This window comes from Panulirus ornatus, chromosome 66 (genome assembly GCF_036320965.1).
Source record: "Panulirus ornatus isolate Po-2019 chromosome 66, ASM3632096v1, whole genome shotgun sequence".
Classification (NCBI taxonomy): Eukaryota; Metazoa; Arthropoda; class Malacostraca; order Decapoda; family Palinuridae; genus Panulirus; species Panulirus ornatus.
The window spans coordinates 5,970,689-5,992,639 of NC_092289.1; the positions used below are offsets into that span (position 1 = coordinate 5,970,689).

The 21,951-nt window shown below is 41.0% G+C and overlaps 2 protein-coding genes across 7 annotated transcripts in view; one reads left to right on the forward strand and one right to left on the reverse strand.

Moving 5' to 3' along the window:
- Positions 1 to 21,951, reverse strand: part of LOC139746857 (uncharacterized) — a 456,577-nt gene that overhangs the window by 325,320 nt on the left and 109,306 nt on the right. The gene's annotated exons all lie outside the window — the stretch shown is intronic.
- The window catches only part of LOC139746859 (uncharacterized), a 118,710-nt gene continuing 104,889 nt past the window's right edge, over positions 8,131 to 21,951 (forward strand). For 2 of the 5 annotated variants that reach the window (XR_011712244.1, XR_011712243.1), the window contains exons 1-2: positions 8,477 to 8,515; positions 19,888 to 19,975. Coding sequence is in view for 2 of the 5 variants with exons in the window: in XM_071658482.1 (XP_071514583.1) it covers positions 8,496 to 8,515; positions 19,888 to 19,975 (108 nt within the window). In the remaining 3 variants the exon portion in view is untranslated. Of the gene's footprint in view, positions 8,417 to 8,475; positions 8,516 to 19,887; positions 19,976 to 21,951 lie in introns of those variants that run through there. The other 3 variants (XR_011712245.1, XM_071658482.1, XM_071658481.1) reach the window with 3 other exon arrangements.

Below are 21,951 nucleotides of genomic sequence, written 5' to 3' on the forward strand. Positions count from 1 at the left end.
TATATATATATATACTAGTGAAATGAGTGATCTGTGAAGGTCTTGTGTTTGTGTACCTTATTGTCCCCGAAGTCTTCTATGCAAGCCGAAAGCTCTCCCCTGTGATCACTCATAACCTCAGTCTACATAACTGTCAAATTGGATTATTCACATCGATCGCATGGCCGTAAGGAACCAGGTTCGAAATAGTAATGAGAAGGACGATCCCAAGTTGCCTGAACTGCAGGAAATTCCAACCAGATTGCTTAGTAGAAAAAGTACAACTGACACTGGTACCAGGTGAACTCTGGAACAATGAGAAACTATTTACTGATGATTCCAGAGCACTTTTTAGAGGAAAGATGCGTGAAAATAACAAGAACGTGAATATAACAAAAAGGAGTATGATTCAATGAACAACGCATGTTAAGTACCATTGCCCCAACCCTGTGATCAATAAACTTGTTACAGAAAACAGTGCACAGGACAAACTACAGCAGAAATCACTGTACCTGCGATAGTGAAGGGAAGGTCGGACATGATGCTGATCAAACCTTACAACGAAACAGTCAACAGAAACAGAGGTAGAAGTATCATTCCTGGGTTTAATGTTTGTTACTGGAGAAGAGGGAGAGAGATATGAATGTATGACACAGTCACAAACGGATACATAAAGATACTGAGAAATGGTTCATGCACAGAATAATATCATAAGTCCCTCGCCAATAATCAGTTGAGTTCTCTTTCCAGACACAAAAAAAGTCCTAAAGTGGTTTGGGTGAAGACGAGGGCTTCCTGATAGCAGACGCAGTTAATGGTAATGGAATGTGATGAACCAAACACATCAAGCTGTTGGAGATGCTTTGGGTTAAGTATAGGAAAGATTACCTTGTAAATAAAGAAGTGAAATCAGCACACTTTCCCGTTATGAATGTGTGCTCAACTTTGTGAAGAACAGCTTTGGAATTTATTTCAGAAAGAATGAGAGTGGAGTGTGATTCAGGCATGATGGAAAGAGTTTCAGGGCGCGATACGTTCAATTCCTGATGCGACTGGCTTAATGCAGTAATCAAGCCATAAATGGTGGAGGTGGGAGAAGAGGTCTGGTAAAAGAAGCCAACTTAACCTCCACTATATGGTCAGAACAAATGAACGTACTCCATCCAGCAAACCAGTAACTGTCCTTAGGAAAGTCAGGGGAGAAACAGAGCAGGAATGACAGATAAGCACTCTCAGACTGCCTGAGTGGACGTTTCAGATTGGACACAAGGGTGGGCGAGTCAAATTAAAAGCAAATTATGTCATTGTGCAAGGAGGATCCTAAGGGAGCAGAAATAGCGAATCTATATTGACAAAGTTCAGAGTATATATATATAAATAAAACGTGTTGAGTTGTCATGACGGTCTGAAACCCATTTGTATATATATATATATATATATATATATATATATATATATATATATATATATATATGGTTGAATGTGTGATGGTAAAGTGGCAGTTGTACGGTGTTTGGGTTGGTGTGATATGCGAAGTGAGTCATAAAGAGTGGTTTGATGGAGTTGGTGGAAGCTTTCTGTACGATGAAATGTACCACGGCGGCTGGAGTGGATGGTATTGCAGATGAATTTCTGAAGGAAGGGGGGTGACCGCTTTGTTGACTAGTTAATCAGGATATTCAACGTATGTATGGATCACAATGGGTTGCCAGACGATTAGGTAAATACATGTAAATGCCCTAATATAAAGTCAAGGGGGGATGATGAAGAAAGCTCGAACTACGGTGGTATAAGTTTGTTGAGTGTATCCGGTAAGTTGTATGGGAAAGTAGTGACTGAGAGGGTGAAGGAATGTACAGAGCAACGTAACTTTTAGTTGCCGCAAGTAGCATCTACTGCCGGCGCTATTCTGTAATAGCTGCCGGAAGCAACCACTGTCCAGGGAGGATAGGATAGTGGCTGGCTGCGGCGCAGTATGCCAGCCAGCACCGTGGCGTTAGTTACGTACTCCAGATAGCCGTCTTTTTTTCCCTTTGTCTCAACCACTCGTGGATTGCTGGCATCCAGTCTCATTGCCATACACTCTTTTTCTCATACACAATGCTTGACACCACATAAATTACATCCTTATCTCCTTTTTTAGATTTTCTATTGTACTTAGCAAGCAATTATATACGCCAATACAATCACAACAGAACTTTTTGGCACCGATAGGTAAGGGTTGGATGGATCACAGCGCCCACTTGACGGCCATTGAGCAACTGGGATCCTTCCCATTTCCATACATACAGCTCCTAGACCTGGTTCTCTGTCTATATATATATATATATATATATATATATATATATATATATATATATATATCCTCCCCTCTCGTTTTTTTTTTTTTTTTTTTTTTTTTTCTCCAAAAGAAGGAACAGAGAAGGGGGCCAGGTGAGGATATTCCCTCAAAGGCCCAGTCCTCTGTTCTTAACGCTACCTCGCTATCGCGGGAAATGGCGAATAGTATGAAAAAAAAAAAAAAAAATATATATATATATATGAATCTATTGCTCGCCTCGTGGATCATGAGTCTTCTTTGATTTCATCCGACTCAAAGTCTCTCTACCTTCTATTATCCTGCTTCTATTATTTAGTTTATTTCCCCGCCAGTTCCTCCAACTTCGTGTACATCTTCGACAGTTTCATTTCTTACCTTGAAGCTCTGCTCTCTTCTCATCCACGCGATAAGATCCTCTATGGGGATTTCAACGTACACCACAAAGTGGTTAGGCTTTAACAAGAGCCGATCCTAAAGGAGCAGAAACCTTCTCTTTTGTTCTCCTTAACGATCTGGAACAATTAAACACCCTACCCGAATACCTGATCGTCTTGACCATTCTCCTAACTCTCTCTCTCTCTCTCTCTCTCTCTCTCTCTCTCTCTCTCTCTCCTTCCTGAACCCTCCCGCTATTCATACACCATTTATGCCCCATGAGGGCTCTCTGGGCATAATATTTTTTTTTCTGATTCTAATTACGAATGTCCATCCTATATTTTCCCCCCTTGAAACGTCAACTCTGGCACTCTGGGAGAGCCCAGTGGATGTCCCTGTGCAGCTTCTTTGTGGACTCTTTCCCCGGGATGGGTGCTCGTTCTCTGGTAGGGATGACTCGTGTTGTGCTGAACGCATTGCAAAGGATAACTTGGCTAAGGTGGAGTCCTGCATCCTATCTTCCAAATCTCTTCAATCGAGGTTTGATCGCTCCTACTCTCATGCCTGTTCGCATCAGGGACGGTGCGTACTGGACCATGAAACTCTTCCCTTCCCCAGAAACCCACTCTACTTCGAAGAGCCAGGAGCGCTGTCATAACAAGGAAGTGTGCTGACTTGACTCCTACTGACAAATCTTTTTGGTCCTCAACCAAAAGCATTTCCAACTTCGGTAAATTAACTTTCCCTCCTCTTCCCCGACCTGCTCAATCTATTCCTAACTCTACCGCTGACGAAGATGCTCTTTTTTGGCTCCATGTTTTCTTCCATCTCATCTTTGGATGATTCAGATTCTAATCCTCCTTCCTATGAACCTATGCCATTTATATTTTTCTTGGGCAATGGCTTCCAGGTACTCTCCCAGATGCAGGTGGCCAAGGTGTATGGTTCATATGGCATACCTCGTCGTGTTTTAAAGGAGTGTGTCTCTGAACTACCAATAATACTTGCTCGCCTCTGAGCTAGCATTAATACTTGCATATTTCTCCTGTGTCTAAAAACCCAGACTTTCCCCTCCACTTGGAAGCACACCTTTGTTCAGCCCATCCCTAAATAAGAAGACTGTTCTGACCACCTCCAACGAACGCCCCATTGCTCTCACTTCTGCTGTTTCTAAAGTCTTTGAAACTCTCCAAAACTCACGCTCTCAAGCACTTAGAATCCCATTCTCTTCTTTCAGATAACCAATACAGATTTCGCAGTGCTAGTTCTTTCTACTGATGATCTCTATGCCACTCACCTCTGGTCCTCCTCTCTTCAGGATTTTGGTGAAATTTTTGTCGTAGTCCTCGACATCTCCAAAAACATTAGACAGGATGTGGCATAAATCTATGCTTTATAAACTCCTTTCCTTCGGTTTATTTCTCCGTTTTCAAATGCACCGTTCCCTCTCAGGTCGTTTCATCCTAGTCGTCGCTCCTTGGGGCGACTTTCCTTTAACCTAACCTGTCAACACTGGTGTTCCTCAAGGTTGTGTCCCATTACCTACTCTTTTTTTCTTCTCCCAGTTAGAGATCTCTCTTCTATTTCTAATCTTACTCTTCTGCTGATGACTCCACTTTACATACCTCAACAAAGTTTTCCTCTCCTATTCCCATTAATACTTGTTATTGCACTATCACATTCCCTCTAATCATGTTTCACTTCAATTTCAAACAACTATAATTCAACCTTGTAATTATATATATATATATATATATATATATATATATATATATATATATATATATATATATATATATATATATATATGCGTGTGTGTGTGTGTGTGTGTGTGCCTGGAATAACCACATCCTCCACTTTGACCCAGAAACCCACATAATCGACATCACAAATTCTGCTTTTCAAAAAGCTGTAATTGTTGAAGATACCGTAAATATTTTTCGTATGAGCAGCTCTTTCACGTCTACAGGGATTAAATTTATTTTGTCAAGTAAGGAATACTGGTCACACGTATGGGTCAAAAGTCATATTGATTCTCCTGTTTTCGACCTTTTCTTTCCGTAAGCGACGTTGCCGCGCGCGCCCTCTTTGATCTTTGCGTTATTTCGGCCATTGTTCTCATGAAGTGTCTGCATGTGTCTCCATCTCCAAGGTTTGGACTCGTGGAACGCGTTTGGCTGCTGCTTCCTACAGTTTCTGTATGGATACAGGCCACCTGAGGACTGGCTATTATGATGCTGCCTTTTACACCCCTTATCAGCTAGGTTGTGGAATTCCTTTCATTTTTCATTTCTCTGAATATAAGCTTTCTTCCATTAAGAAACAGGTCTATAAACAATAGTGGAGCCCTGACAGATATGTATTCTCTTTTCTTATTACTCTTTATTTTTTCATCCGAGATAGTTTTGATTAGGGTATGTTATTTACCCCTGTCCTGTTGGTTACTATATGAAAAAAAAAAAAAAATGTGGAGGGTGGATTTGTTTCAGGAGCTGTAGATGTTCGGATCAGGTGTTTACTTTGAAGAATTCTGTGAAAGACTTAAAGAAACAGAGGGATTACCTTGTGGCCTCTGTGGATCTGGAGAAAAGATATGGTAAGGATGATAGAGAAAAGTTGCTGGGAACAGTGACGAGTTTTTATGAAGTGTCTTGCGTGTGTGCGAGTAGATGGGTCTGCGGAAGGGGTGTGTGATGTCACTATGGCTATTTAATTTGTTTCTGGATGGTGTGGTGAGAAAGCTAAATGAGACGGTTTTGGAAAGAGGGACGGTTATGTGGTCTGTAGGAGATAAAAGTACCTTGGAAATAATTCATTTGTTTGCTGTGCCAATGACAACACTGGTGATTCAAATGAGAAACTGTAGAGGTTGGTGACGAGTTTAAGAGTGCGTGTGAAAAGAGGAAGATGAAAGTAAATGTGAATAAAAAGTTGCTAGATTTAGTATTGCAAAATTATAGATTAGGTGGAATATGAGTTTGACTGGAGAAAATTCGGAGGGAGTAAAGTGTTTTAGATACCTGGGAGTAGAAATGCCAACAAGGGGGTGGGGAGTGTCCAAGGTTCTGGGAACATTGAAGAACGTGTGGATAAAGAAGTCTTTATTTGGAAAGATGAAAGTAGGTATGTTTGAAGGTAGATGCCGTGTGGACACAAGGCAAGGGTTATGGATGAGAATGTGAGGAGGGTGGATGTGTTAGAAATGAAATGTTTGAGGACAATATGTAGTGTAATGTGGGTTGATCGGGTAAACAATGAAAGGGTAAGAGAGAGAGATATAGTTATAAGAGAAGTAATAAGAGAACTGAAGAGGCTGTGCTGAAATGGTTTGGACATATGGAGAGAGTGAGGAGGAAAAAGTTGACAAAGAGGATATACAAGTAAGAAGTGGAGGGAACAAGGAGACAGAGGATCATAACAGGCTTCGACAGATACTCTTCATTGAGGATTTCAGTTTGTTGATGTGAAAAGAACTATGTACCATGGCAAGTCACATAGTTGAGGAGTTTATTATGTAGTTGGTGGAATTGGAGGGAATGTGGAAAACAAAGTAATATAAGGTATGGACATTTTGTTCCAGATACATTCATAGTTTGAAGACTCAAGGTCCACGAGACAAACAATGGGAGTTTCTGTTCTACAGCATGAACAAACACCAGCCTTGATGCACACATGATGTTAGAGATTGTAGTTGGAGTTTTGCTTGCAGTTGGGTTTAAGAGAGATCAAAGGAAGTAGATTGTATATTAATGGATTTGAGACCATGATTTTTGAGGAAATTAAATAGAAAACGAGCTAATTGTACGAAAAGTGCCAGATGAATGGACTAACGGGCATATGTCTTAGAAGTCTGATGATGTTATGAGATATATCCTCTCCCGGAAACTACCTTTGCTTCATCAGTTTGCTTATTTGACATGAACTGTTTAAGATTATCTATGGACTTGCTATACAAAATGTTCGTAGTTTCTTATGCCCTGGCTAAATATATGAACCCGTTGTGATTGGTTAGTTAGCATTTTCATGCTGATCAGGATGAGATGCTTGGTTGCTATTCTTTCCAGTGATTATGTTTAATACCTTTCCAGGCCAATTATTTTCCTGCCTGCAGGTAGCAGACTGCTGGGGTCACTCCACACCGGGGTGCGAATTATGTCTTGGAGCGCCCTTGGGCCTTACTGTAAAGGGCAGTGGGTATATTCCAGGTTGCTACCTAGCTAAAGGGTTGCTGGGGCAGCACTCCGCTGTGACCTGACAGAAGGAGGTCATAGATAGGAGTCATTGGGGTATATAGAAGCATATTTACTAACAGAAACCTACGGGTATCAGCATGTAAAGAGGATCCCACTGTGTGAATTCTTAAGGGTGGCTTGGGACTTTGTGTAGCGGTTCTGGAGAGATCGCTCTAGCAGATTTCCAAGGAAAGGAATATGACATTGAATTTGACCAATGAGTGGCACCGTGGACATAGCAGTAATATGCAGACTAACTTACGTGTGTTGAAATTGTGAAAGGAAGTGCTGGTATGTGAGTAGTAATGTTGCTATAAAAGCAAAACCATAAATGAACTGTGGTATGTGCCAAACTCATGAAAAGAGTATGGGTGAAAGACATTTATGGAAAAAAAAACGTATGGCTCCCGCACGATGTTGGGCAAGTGACAAAGGCCAAGAAACGAAAGTGCTGTTCTTTAGTAGTGGATATTTCACTGTACATTCTTGAAGGTCATGTGTCGTAATGTCCGAGTCCATCTTATACAAACGATGACCGCACGCAAATGTGCTCTAACTCATAATGTAAGACATTGTCCCTTTATTTCAAGTACTTTTTCAATTCATTGTTGGATATCGTTCCCCCCCTTCCCCACGGTTTGCCTATAAATGACCAGCTGAAACTTTTATTAAGTTTAGTTGCCTTAACAACGACACATTGGTGAAACTCTAGGTTCCATAAAGGAACTGATTTAGTTTTGTTTTTATGAGTTCAGCTTAATAGCATAAAGCTGAACTAGCATTAAAAATATACGCTAAAAAAGATACGCAGTGGTAATAAAATGTATCCTTCAACAATAGCAAAATTATAATTATACAGTTTATTAACTCCCACACCATAGAAATTATTTTGCAAATAAATATAATTAGGTTAGGTTAACAGCTGTATCGAAATCTCAAAGTACGTACCATCTGTCACGATTAATATATTTAGATAAATATAAGTTCGCTATCATTGGCAAACTTGGGAGTCCCTCGCATTTTTCCAAGGCGTAAAGTCAGCATTAAACTTCCATGAGAGAGAGAGAGAACGAGCGAGAGAGAGAGCTAGAGAGAGAGAGAAAGAGAAAAAAAAAATGGGGAGAAATTGCCAGATACCTGAAAGAAGAGGGATGAATGAGCCTTAAGATAGAAAGCATGAGTGACCCTGCTGAGAGCCAGGAGGGCCACCACCACCCCACCCTGACACAGCTGCCGCCCTGCCTGCAGACGAAGCCGTCGCGGACCCCCCTCGCCAATAGCAATAAAGAGAGAAATAAACCATATTGTCAGTGGTGGGTGTGTGGGGCTGGTGCGCAGACCCGACCAATAGCACGCCCGCACACACCACCGTTTGTTTACATATTGGTGTTTGTTCCCAGGGCCTGTCGTGATCTCGCCACGGGCTTGCTCTTAAAACAGTGGTTCTTGGTCGGTCTCTTGACGGGCTTTTTCACGTTCACCAAGTGCGCCAGCTGCAGGAGAGGACCATGTGAGTACCTTTGGGTCGGTGGGTGACCTCCCGACTCGGGTATTGTGGAGACACACAGACCACTCCCGCGGACCGCGTCATGGCGCTTGGAGGTTTAAGGTAGTTATTTAGTGCACCCAGCGCATGAAGCACACCCCTGTTTCGTGCCACCAAACACGTAAGAGAGTTTTCTGCCAGTGCACCGAGGGGGTTAATTGGTGGTTCATAATCAGCTGGAGGCCGAGGCAAGGCAGACAAAGCTCCATGGCAGTGGGTATTCTGTCACTGGGTGAAATAGCAAGAGGGTCTGTTGCAGAACACTGTCACTATTGACGTCATGATGTCAGTTGGGAGATGGGAAGGGAGAATGACTGCCTAGACGGCTTGGGGGGGGAATCAAGAAAACTTAATTGCTCTGCAGTGCTAGTGATGGTGTTACTATGAATGTAAAGTCTCATATGATACTGGTGTATTGAATGAGGCAAAAACTAGTGGATTGAATCCTTACATAATTTGCATAGCTTTTTTCCTTCATATCTCTGTAATGCATAACTTAAAGTTACAGTTTATTTGTTGCTACAACAGAAATGGCTTCAGAGATCTGGAAGACACTCATAGAAGTGGATTTATTTTAAATAGAAATGGTTTGAGAGAAAAATATTTTTTTTACTATTAATCAGATTTGGATTTGTGTGTTCTTACTCTGGGATCTTTATATTTCTGGCATGGAATCATTTTTTTTTTTACCTTCAAAGTAGTGTAAGAGTGTGGGTTTTTCATTAGTATTATCATGTTATACTTTGTTTGTAAATAACCTAATCATGTAAAGTGGTTGTGAGTAAGAGGGAATATTTAGGATTAACAAGTATTATAGTGTATAAAAATACTGTATGAAATGAAATTAAAAGTGATTTGAAAATCACAGATACATGAGATATTCTAACGGAACCTCCCTTTCCAGCAGCCCCTTCTAAGTGTAAATACTGGCACCTCAATAAAGCTGACAGGAGTAATTTATTCAACTTTTTTCTGACTTTCACTGTGTAAATTACTGTCTCATGAGGTGATGCTTCTGTCTCTGCCAAAAGCATAGCAGAGGTTATTCTTTTGGGAATGGAAGTGTTTATCCCCTCTTCTTCCAAGATGACCTCTTCAAATCATTGCAGGCACGTTATTTTGAGGCACAGCATTCCTTTATTCAAAGGAAATGCAATAACCTCTCTCTAGTATCCAATGATAGGCCTTTCTGGTCTTTAGCTAAGGGCATCTCTAACAACTTCTGTCCCTCTACCTTTCCTTCACTTTTCCATTCTCGTGGTACTACAGCTGTCTCTTCCATAGACAAAGTAACTCTCTTTTGTTCCCATTTCTCTTCAAACTCCACCTTGGATGACTAACATTCCCTCACCCCCTGATGCTCCTCTTACTAATCTTATGCCCCTCTCCATAATCTCTTTCGGACTGCCCGAAAAGCACTTCACGCTCTGGACACAAGCAAGGCTTGTGGTCCTGATGGCATTCATCCCTGTCTACTGGAAGAATGTGCCTCTGAACTTGCAACTGTGCTTGCTCATCTGTTTCATTTCTCTTTAAAAGCCAAAACTTTTCGTTCTCCTTGCAAGCATGCATTGATACATCCCATCTCTAAGAGTGGGTGACCATTCTTTAAACAACCTTCTAACTATCGTCCGATTGCTTCGATATTAACCATTTCCAAACTCTTTGAAACCCTCCTCAGACTCGAAAATTGCAGTCTTCTCTCTGATCACCATAATGGCTTCCATAAGGCAAGATCCACTGGGGTGATATTGTTTCTTATCTTACTAATGTTTGGTTATCATCCGTAAAAGATTTTGGGGAGTCATGTTTAGTTGCTCAAGGGTAAAGGGGAAGAGTGGTTTGGGAATGTCTTGGGATTTAAGTCAGGGGTTGGTGAGAGGACAAGGGCAAAGGAAGGAGTAGCACTCCTCCTGAAGCAGAAGTTGTGGAAGTATGTGATTAAGTATAAACTCTACACTGATATGGGTAAAACTGAGAGTGGATGTAGAGAGATGGGTGATTATTGGTGCCTATGAACCTGGTCATGAGAAGAAAGGAAGAAATATCATAAAAGGCAAGTGTTTTGGGAGCAGCCGAGTGAGTATGCTAGCAGCTTTGATGCACGTGACCAGGTTATGGTGATGGGAGATTTGAATGCAAAGGTGAGTAATGTGGCAGTTCAGGGTATAATTGGTGTACATGGGGTGTTCAGTGTTGTAAATGGAAATGGTGAAGAGCTTGTGGATTTTTGTGCTGAAAAAGGACTGGTGATTGGGAATACCTGGTTTAGAAAGAGAGAGATACATACATATATGTATGTGAGTAGGTATGATGGCCAGAGGTCGTTATTGAATAACATGTTAATTGATAGGTGTGTAAAAGAGAGACTTATGGATGTTAATGTGCTGAGAGGGGGCAGCTGGAGGGATGTCTGAACACTATCTTGTGGAGGCAAAGGTGAAGATTTGTACAGGTTTTCAGAAATGAAGAGAGAATGTTGGGGAGAAAAGATTGGTGAGAGTAAGTGAGCTCGGAAAGGACACTTGTGTGAGGAAGTACCAGGAGAGATTGAGTGCAGAATGGCAAAAGATGAGAGCAAATGATGTAAGGGGAGTGGGGGAAGAATGGGATGTATTTAGGAAAGCAGTGATGGCTTGTGCAAAAGATGCTTGTGGCATGAGAAAGGTGGGAGGTGGGCAGATTAGAAATGGTAGTGAGTGGTGCGATGAAGAAATGAGATTGTTAGTGAAAGAGAAGAGAGAGGCGTTTAGACAATTTTTGCAAGAAAGTAATGCAAATAACTGGGAGAAGTATAAAAGAAAGCAGCAGGAGGTTAAGAGAAAGGTGCAAGATGTGAAAAACGGGGCAAATGAGAGTTGTGACAAGAGAGTATCATTAAATATGAGGGAGAATAGAAAATCTGGAAGGAGGTAAGTAAAGTGCATAAGACAAGAGAACAAATGCGAACATCGGTGAAGGGAGCAAATGGGGAGGTAATAACAAGTAGTGATGAAGTGAGAGGGAGACGGAGTGAGTATTTGGAAGGTTTGTTGAATTTGTTTGATGATTGAGTGGCAGATATGGGATGTTTTGGTTGGGGTGGTTTGCAAAGTGAGAGTGTCAGGGAAAATGGTTTGGTAAACAGAAAAGAGGTAGTGAAAGCTTTGCAGAAGATGAAAGCCAGCAAGGCAGTGGGTTTGGATGGTATTGCAGTTTAATTTATTAAGAAGGGGTGACTGTGTTGTTGATTGGTTGGTAAGGATATTCAGTGTATGTATGGATCATGGTAAAGTGCCTGAGGATTGGCGGAATGGGTGCATAGTGCCATTGTACAAAGACAAAAGGGATAAAGGTGAGTATTCAAATTACAGAGGGCATAGGTTTGTTGAGTATTCGTGGGAAATTATATTGGAGGGTATTGATTGAGAGGGTAAAGGCATGTACAGAGCATCAGAATGGGGAAGAGAAGTGTGGATTCAGAAGTGGTAGAGGATATGTGGATCAGGTGTTTGCTTTGAAGAATGTTTGTGAGAAATACTTAGAAAAACTGATGGATTTGTCGTAGCATTCATGGATATAGAGAAAGCATATGATAGGGCTGATACAGATGCTTTGTGGAAGGTTTTAAAAGTAAATGGTGTGGGAGGTAAGTTGCTAGATGCAGTGAAAAGTTTTTCCCAAGGATGGAAGGCATGTGTATAAGTAGGAAGAGAGGAAACTGACTGGTTCCCGGTGAATGTCAGTTTGTGGCAGGGGTGCGTTATGTCTCCATGGTTGTTTAATTTGTTTATGGATGGGGTGGTTAGGGAGGTGAATGCAAGAGTCTTGGAAAGAGGGGCAAATATGCAGTCTGTTGTGGATGAGAGGGCTTGGGAAGTGAGTCAGTCGTTGTTCGCTGATGATACAGCGCTTGTGGCTGATTCAGGTGAGAAACTACAGAAGTTGGTCACTGAATTTGGTAAAGTGTGTGATAGAAGAAAGTTGAGAGTAAATGTGAATAAGAGCAAGGTTATTGGGTTCAGTAGGGTTGAGGGAAAAGTTGATTGGGAGGTAAGTTTGAATGGAGAAAAACTGGAGGAAGTGAAGTGTATTAGATATCTGGGAGTAGACTTAGCAGCAGATGGAACCATGGAAGTGGAAGCGAGTCACAGGGTGGGGGAGGGGGTGAAGGTTCTAGGAGCATTGAAGAATGTGCGGAAGGCAAAAACGTTATCTCGGAGAGCAAAAATGGGTGTTTGAAGGAATAGTGGGTCCAACAATGTTATATGGTTGTAAGGCATGGGCTATAGATAGGGTTGTGTGGAGGAGGATGGATGTGTTGGAGATGAAAGTAATGAAAGGGTAAGAGAGATGTGTGATAATAAAGAGTGTGGTTGAGAGAGCAGAAGAGGGTGTATTGAAATGGTTTGGTCACATGGAGAGAATGAGTGAGGAAAGATTGACAAAGAGGATATATATGTCGGAGGTAAATGGAACGAGGAGAAATGGGAGACCAAATTGGAGGGTGAAAGTAATAGAGTGAATTGGAATGATATGGTATACAGGGTTGGGCATGCTGTCAGTGGATCGAACCACGGAATGTGAAGCGTCTGGGGTAAACCATTGAAAGTTTTGTGGGGCCTGGATGTGGAAAGGGAGCTGTGGTTTCAGTGCATTACACATGACAGCTTGAGACCGAGTGTGAACGAATGTGGCCTTTTTTGTCTTTTCCTAGCATTACCTCGCACCCGTGTGGGGGAGGGGGTGCTATTTTATGTGTGGCTGGGTGGCAACAGGTATGGATGGAGGCAGCAAGTATGAATATGTACATGCGTATATATGTATGTCTTTGTATGTATATGTATGTATACGTTGAAATGTATAGGTATGTATATGTGTATGTCTGGGCATTTATGTATGTACATTATATGTGGGTGGGTTTGATCATTCTTTCATCTGTTTCCTTGTGTTACCTCACAAATGCAGGACACGGCGATTAAGTATAATGAATAAATACACAGACCTTTCCATGGTTTTCCCCAAGCACTTCACATACCTGGTTCAGTCCATTAACAGCAAGTTGATCCTGGTGTACCACATTGTTCCAATTTACTCCATTCCTTGCATACCTCTCACCCTCCTGTATGTTCAGGCCCTGATTGCTCAAAATCTTTTTCACTCCATACTTCCACCTCCAATTTGGTCTCCTGCTTCTTGTTCCCTTCACCTCTGACACATATATACTTTTTGTCAATCTTTCCTTCCTCATTCTCTCCAAATGTCCAAACCATTTCAACACACCCTTTTCTGCTCCCTCAACACACTCTTTTTATGTCCACACATCTCTCTTACCCTTTCATTACTTACTCGATCAAACCACCTCACTCCACATATTGTCCCCAAACATTTCATTTCCGACACATCCACCCTCCTCCATATAACCTTATCTATAGCCCATGCCTCGCAACCACATAACATTGTTGGAACTACTATTCCTTCAAACATATCCATTTTTACTCCCTGAGATAACGTTCTCTCCTTCCACGCATTCTTCATCGCTCCCAGAACCTTCATCTCCTCCCCCACCCTGTGACTCACTTCCACCTGCATGGTTCGACTCTCAGATATTTCAAACGCTTCACTTCCTCCAATTTTTCTCCAATCAGACTTACATCCCAATTAACTTGTCCCTCAACCCTACTGAAGCTAATAAGATTGCTCTTATTCACATTTACTTCAACTTTCTCCTTTCGCAAGCTTTTTGAAACTCAGTTACCAACCTCAGCAGTTTCTCACCTGAATCAGCCGGTAGAGCTGTATCATTGGTGAGCAACAAATGACTCACTTCCCAGGCCCTCTCATCCACAATAGACTGCATACTCGCTCCTCTCTCCAAAACTCTTGCATTTACCACCCTAACTACCCCATCCATAAACAAATTCAACAACCATGGGGACATCACACACCCCTGCTGCAAATTGACATTCAATGGGAACCAATCACTTTCCTCTCTTACTACTCATAGACATGCCTTACATTCTTGTTAAAATTTTTCATTTCTTCTAGCAACTTACCTCCCATACCATATACTCTTAAAACCTTCTACAAAGCATCTATATCAACTCTACCCTATCATATGTCTTCTCCAGGTCCATAAATGTGACATTCAAATCCATCTGTTTTTCTAAATATTTCTCACATACATTTATCAAAGCAAACACCTGATCCACACATCCTCTAACACTTCTTAATTAACACTGCTCTTCCCCAATCAGATGCTCTGTACATGCCTTCACCCTCTCAATCAATATCTTCCCATATAATTTCCCAAGAATACTCAACAAACTTATGCCTATATATTTTGAACACTCACCTTTATACCCTTTGCCTTTTTACACTGGTACTATGCATGCAGTCTGCCAATCCTCAGGCACTTCATGATCCATACATACACTGAATATCTTTACCAACCAATCAATAACACAGACACCCCTTTTTTGACAAATTCTACTGGAATACCATCCAAAGCCACCACCTTGCTGAATAATGTGCGTAAGACAAGAGAACAAATGGGAACATTGGTGAAGGGGGCTAATGGGGAGGTAATAAGTAGTAGTAGTGAAGTGAGGAGATGGAGTGAGTATTTTGAAGGTTTGTTGAATGTGTTTGATATGAGTGGCAGATATAGGATGTTTTGGTCGAGGTGATATGCGAAGTGAGAGGGCCAGGGAGAATGGTTTGGTAAACAGAGAAGATGTAGTGAAAACTTTGCGGAAGATGAAAGTCGGCAAGGCGGCGGGTTTGGATGGTACTGCAGTGGAATTTATTAAAAAAGGGATGACTGTGTTTTTGACTGGTTGGTGAGGATATTCAGTGTATGTATGGTTCATGGTGAAGTGCCTGAGGATTGGCGGAATGCATGCATAGTGCCATTGTACATAGGCAAAGGGGATAAAGTTGAGTGTTCAAATTACAGAGGTACAAGTTTCTCGAGTATTCCTGGGAAAATTGTATGGGAGGGTATTGATTGAGAGGGTGAAGGCATGTACAGAGCATCAGATTGGGGGGGAAGAGCAGTGTGGTTTCAGAAGTGGTGGAGGATGTGTGGATCAGGTGTTTGCTTTGAAAAATGTATGCGAGAAATACTTGGTAAAACAAATGAATTTGTATGTAGCATTAATGGATCTGGAGAAAGCATATGATAGAGTTGATATAGATGCTCTGTGGAAGGTATTAAGAGTAAATGGTGGGAGAGGAAAGTTGTTAGAAGCAGTGAAAAGATTTTATCGATGATGTAAGGCATGTGTACGAGTAGTAAGAGAGGAAAGTGACTGGTTCCCAGTGAATATCGGTTTGCGGCAGGGGTGCATGATGTCTCCATGGTTGTTTAATTTGTTTATGGATGGGGTTGTTAGGGTTTTGAATGGAAGAGTTTTGGAGAGATGGGCAAGTATGCAGTCTGTTGTGGATGAGAGGGCTTGGGAAGTGAGTCAGTTGTTCACTGATGGTGGCTGATTCGGGTGAGAAACCACAGAAGCTGGTGACTGAGTTTGGTTGTGTGTGTTAAAGAAGAAAGCTGAGAGTAAATGTGAATAAGAGCAAGGTTATAAGGTTCAGTTGGGTTGAGGGACATGTAAATTGGGAGGTAAGTTTGAATGGAGAAAAACTGGAGGAAGTGAAGTGTTTTAGATATCTGGAGCAGATGGAATCATGAAAGTGGAAGCAAGGCACAGGGTGGGGGAGGGGGCAAAGGTTCTGGGAGCATTGAAAAATGTGTGGAAGTCGAGAATGTTATTTTGGAAAGCAAAAATGGGTATGTTTGAAGGAATAGTGGTTCCAACAATGTTATATGGTTGCGAGGTGTAGGCTATAGATAAGAGTTGTGCGGAGGAGGGTGGATGTGCTGGAAATGAGATGTTTGAGGAAAATATATAGTGAGGTGGTTTGATTAAGTAATCAAAGGGTGAGAGAGATGTGTAGTAATAAAAAGAGTGTAGTTGAGAGGGCAGAAGAGGGTGTATTGAAATGGTTTGGTCACATGGAGATAGTGAGTGAGGAAAGATTGACAAAGAGGATTTATGTTTCAGAGGTGAAGGGAACAAGAAGTGGGAGACCAGATTAGAGGTGGAAGGAAGGAGTGAAAAATGTTTTGAGCGATCGGGGCCTGAACATACAGGAGGGTGAAAGGCGTACAAGGAAAAGAGTGAATTGGAATGGTGTGGAATACCAGGGTGGATGTGCTGTCAATGGATTGAACCAGGGCATGTGAAGCGTCTGGGGTAAACTATGGAAAGTTTTGTGGGGCCTGGATGTGGAAAGGGAGTTGTGGTCTTGGTGCATCACACATGACAGCTAGAGACTGAGTGTGAACGAATGTGGCCTTTGTCTTTTCCTAGTGCTACCTCACGTGCGTGCAGGGGGAGGGGGTGCCATTTCATGTGTTGCGGGGTGGCGACAGGAATGGATCAAGGCAGCAAATATGAATATGTATGTGTGTATATATGTCTACGTCTGTGTATGTATATGTATTTATACATTGAAATGTATAGGTTTGTATATATGGGTGTGTGGGAGTGTATGTATATACATGTGTATGTGGGTGGGTTGGGTCTTCTTTTCTTCTGTTTCCTTGCGCTACCTCTCTAACACGGGAGACAGCGACAAAGTGTAATAAATAATAGATAAACTTATATACCTATTTTAGTTTTATATTTATTATACATAATCTCTGTTTCCCGCATTGGTGAGGTAGCGCCAGGTACTTGACGAAGAATGGCCCATCCACTCATACATGCACATATACATACATATACATATCAACATATACACATATACATACATATACATATCACCATATACACATATACATACACATACACAGACATATACATATACGTATATATATGCATGTACAAATTCATACTTGCTTGCCTTCATCCATTCCTGTCATTACCCTGCCACACAGGAAATAGCATCACTGCCCCCTGCTTCAGTGAGGTAGCACCAGGAAAACAGACAAAAGAGGCCACATTCATTCACATTCAGTCTCTAGCTGTCATGTGTAATGTACCGAAACTACAGTTCCCTATCAACATCCAGGCCCAACAGACCTTTCCATGGTTTACCCCAGATGTTTCACATGTCCTGTTTTAGTCTACTGACAGCACACCAACCCTGGTATACCACATCATTCCAATTCACTCTATTCCTTGCATGCCTCTCACCCTTTTGTATGTTTAGGCCCTGATTGCTCAAAATCTTTTTCACTTCATCCTTCCACCTCCAATTTGGTCTCCTGCTTCTTGTTCCCTTCACCTGTGACACATATATCCTCTTTTGTCAATCTTTCCTTACTCATTCTCTCCATATGTCTGAACCATTTCAACACACACTCTTCTGCTTTCTCAGCCACACTCTTTTGACTTCCATACATCTCTCTAACCCTTTCATTAGTTACTAGATCAAACCACCTCACACCACACGTCCTCAAACATTTCATTTCCAACATATCCATCCTCCTCTGTACAACGTGATTAAGTAAATTCCTTCTAATCCATAGGGAAGTGGAAGAAGTTCCAAAGTGCACTTTCGTGTAATGATCACATCATCAGGGGAGACACAAGAAAGAGTAATAAAACAGTCAGTTGATATACCAGGAAGAGATGTAACTATGACACCATTTAGTAAACAAGTGACTACCTGAATGGAAATCTGGTGCCATCAAGTCTGGCAACATGCATGTCATAAAATTTGTTACGTTGACAGGAAGCTGGTTGAGGGAAATAGGTCAGGTCTTTCCATTGTACCGTAACCCAATGATATTTCAGAGGAATTATAATCAGTATTGATCAATCATGTTCTTAAATGCACTGCCACTCTCACATGTAGCCAAACTGGCTTTAATTTCTGCATTAGTTGTAGCTCTTCTTTTCCTATTAATGACTGTGTTGAAAAACAAAACACTTTGGAAGTCAAAAGTACTAACACAGAAGTGATTTAGCAGCTTATTCTATAATGTATGGCCTATAATAACATAAGAGGGAAAATAAAGCATACTAGTCAATAGATAGTGGACTGATAAATCTTTGATATGGTCAAACATGAGTTAAATAAATGATATGAGAGTTAAATGGCTACTCATTCACTGTGTAATCAGTCAGCAGATCGAATGTCAACAAACACCACATGCTTTGTTGCTTACACTCTCCAAATCGTTCAGCTTATTTAGCATTTGCATCTAAGAGGAAATAAAAATTCTTATGAATATCACAGGATAATATAACAAATAAGCATCCAAGCTCAAACACCATACACATGGACTCAGAATGAAGGAACATAAGCAATAGTATATACATGCATTTTTGTAGCTTATTAACAAAATGTTCAGCATATAATTGTATATCAGATGATAGATGTTTCAGTACTAAATATATTAATAAGATAAAAATGAAATACTCACTAAGTAAATGAATACATTAAACCTCAAACATGTAGAAAGTGAGAGAAGGACTTGATGCATGGTTGGTCAGCTAGGATCTATATCCAAACACTGGCTGTAGACAAACACTTGGATGTAGAGCTGACCACAGGTGACAGTATGTATAAAGGTGTGGTAGCTTTTCAAGGATGTAGGGGTATTTCTACTTTTAGTACTACAGGGGGAAACTTTTTTCTGTAGCTGTGGTGCAAGTTTAATTGTTGTCATTAATGGTAAGAAATATGATGGCAGATATGTACACTTGATATAACAAATGGGTTGTAAAGCTGAATCACCAAGCAGGAATAAGGGGACATTCCATTGATGGATAAAATATTTTTTTTAGTGAAATGAAACAAAGGACACCTGTAAGAGAAGCCTTCTCAAAATGGATGATCAGTTAAGTGCTGCAGGGTTTTGTTCTGGGGCTGTTACTCTTCTTGATCTATGTGAATAACTTGTTAGAAGATATGGATTCTTATATGAATATGTTTTGAGATACCATAAAGGTCATGAACTAAGAGAAAAGTGAGGAGAAATGTATCAACATTGATAGGTCCTTGACTGACTCCAAACTTTGATGAAATTCAACGTAAGTAAATGTAAAATAATGAGGATGGAATACAGTCAAACAAAGCCTCAATATAAATATTATCTGCATGAATCTGAGCGTGTGAGAGACTTGGGAGATGACATCATCCAAAACCTGTTGCTAGAATCCCACGTTAATAGAATAATTAAGGAGACAAACTGTCTCCTGGGATATGTTAGAATAGCATTCATGTATATGGATAAAGAAATATTCAGCCAGCTGTTCACATTCTACACAAGGTCAGTACTCGAATATGCTTTTGAATTTGGGTCACATCACCTAAAGCGCTCTAAGAGCAAATAGAGAAGGTCCAAAGGTAGTCAGAGGTTAAACAGATAGATAAGCATTAGCCTAAATTTTAAAAAATATCCATTGGATTAACAAGATATTTATTAACCCTTGCAGGACAAACATGGATGAAGAAATGATAGCACTGAGATGGAACAACCACTTGACTACATTGTCCCAGCTCCTTTTCTCTCTTCGAGAAGAGGTAAGCAAATGACTTTTTAAAGCATTTTATCCTGAATATGAAATTGATTTTTTGTAGGTATTCGATATTACATGTAATTTACAAGGAAAACAATAATGCTGAATTTGATGCCAATTTATGCGAAGCTGAACTTGTGAATTTTAAAGATTTCACTTTCCTCCAGTGATCATAAAAAATTCTACAGGATATCCTTTGAAAAGGGTTAGGTTCTTCTAACCCTCAGTATCTCTGGGATTTTGAGTGATCAGGGCCTGTACATACAGGAGGGTGAGAGTTGTGCAAGGAATAGAGTGAATTGGAATGATGTGGTATGCCAGGGTCAACATGCTGTCAATGGACTGAATGAGAGCATGTGAAGCATCTGAGGTGAACCATGGAAAGGTCTGTGGGGCCTGGATGTGGATAGGAAGCTGTGGTTTTGGTGCATTGCACATGACAGCTAGAGACTGTGTGAATGAATGTGGCCTTTTTTTATCAGTTTTCCCAGCATTACCTTGTTGAAGCAGTGGGTAGCAATAGGAATAGATGAAGGCATGCAAGTATGAATATGTACATATGTTTATATGCATCATTCCTGGGGATAGGGGAGAAAGAATACTTCCCACGTATTCCCTGCATGTCGTAGAAGGCAACTAAAAGGGGAGGGAGTGGGGGGCTGGAAATCCTCCCCTTTTATTTTTAATTTTCCGAACAGAGAAGGGGGCCAAGTGAGGATTTCCTTCAAAGGCTCAGTCCTCTGTTCTTAACGCTACCTCACTAATGTGGGAAATGGCGAATAGTATGAAAAAAAAAGTATATATGTATATGTATGTTTATGTGCATATATGGGTGTTTATGTGAATATGAGTGGATGGGCCATTCTTTTGTCTTTTCTGGCGCCACCTTGCTGATGCAGGAAACAGCAATTAAGTTTAATGTATATATTATGTGTTTGATGATAGAGTGGCAGATATAGGGTATTTTGGTCTAGGTGGTGTGCAAAGTGAGAGGGTTAGGGAGAATGATTGGTAAACAGAGAAGAGGTAGTATAAGCTTTGCCGAAGATGAAAGCCGGCAAGGCAGCGGGTTTGGATGGTATTGCATTGGAATTTATTAAAAAGGGGGTGACTGTATTGTTGACAGGTTGGTAAGGTTACTTAATGTATGTATGACTCATGGTGAGGTGCCTGAGGATTTGAGGATTTGTGGAATGCTTGCATAGTGCCATTTTACAAAGGCAAAGGGGATAAAAGTGAGTGCTTAAATTACAGAGGTATAAATTTGTTGATACCTCCCAGGAAATTATATGGGAGGGTATTGATTGAGAGGGTGAAAGCATGTACAGAGCATCAGACTGGGGAAGAGCAGTGTGGTTTCAGAAGTGGTAGAGGATGAGTGGATCAGGTATTTGCTTTGAAGAATGTATGTGAGAAATACTTAGAAAAGCAAATGAATTTGTACGTAGCATTTATGGATCTGGAGACAGTGACAAAGTATGATAGATATAGATATACTTTCCACCTCCAATTTGGTTTCCCTCCCACCTCTCCTCGTTCCCTCCACCTCTGACACACATATCCTCTTTGTCAATCTTTCCTCACTCATTCTCTCCATGTGACCAAACCATTTCAAAACACCCTCTTCTGCTCTCTCAACCACACTCTTTTTATTACCACATGTCTCTCTTACCCTTTCATTACTTACTTGATCAAACCCCCTCACACCACATATTATCCTCAAACATTCATTTCCAACACATCCACCCTCCTTACAACCCTATCCATAGCCCATGCCTTGCAACCATATAATATTGTTGGAACTACTATTCCTTCAAACATACCCATTTGTGCTTTCTGAGATAATGTTCCCTCCTTTCACACATTCTTCATCACTCCCAAAATCTTTGCCCCTCCCAACCCTGTGACTCACTTCTGCTTCCATGGTTCCATTTGCTGCTAAGTCCACTCCTAGATATCTCAAACACTTCTCTTCCTCCG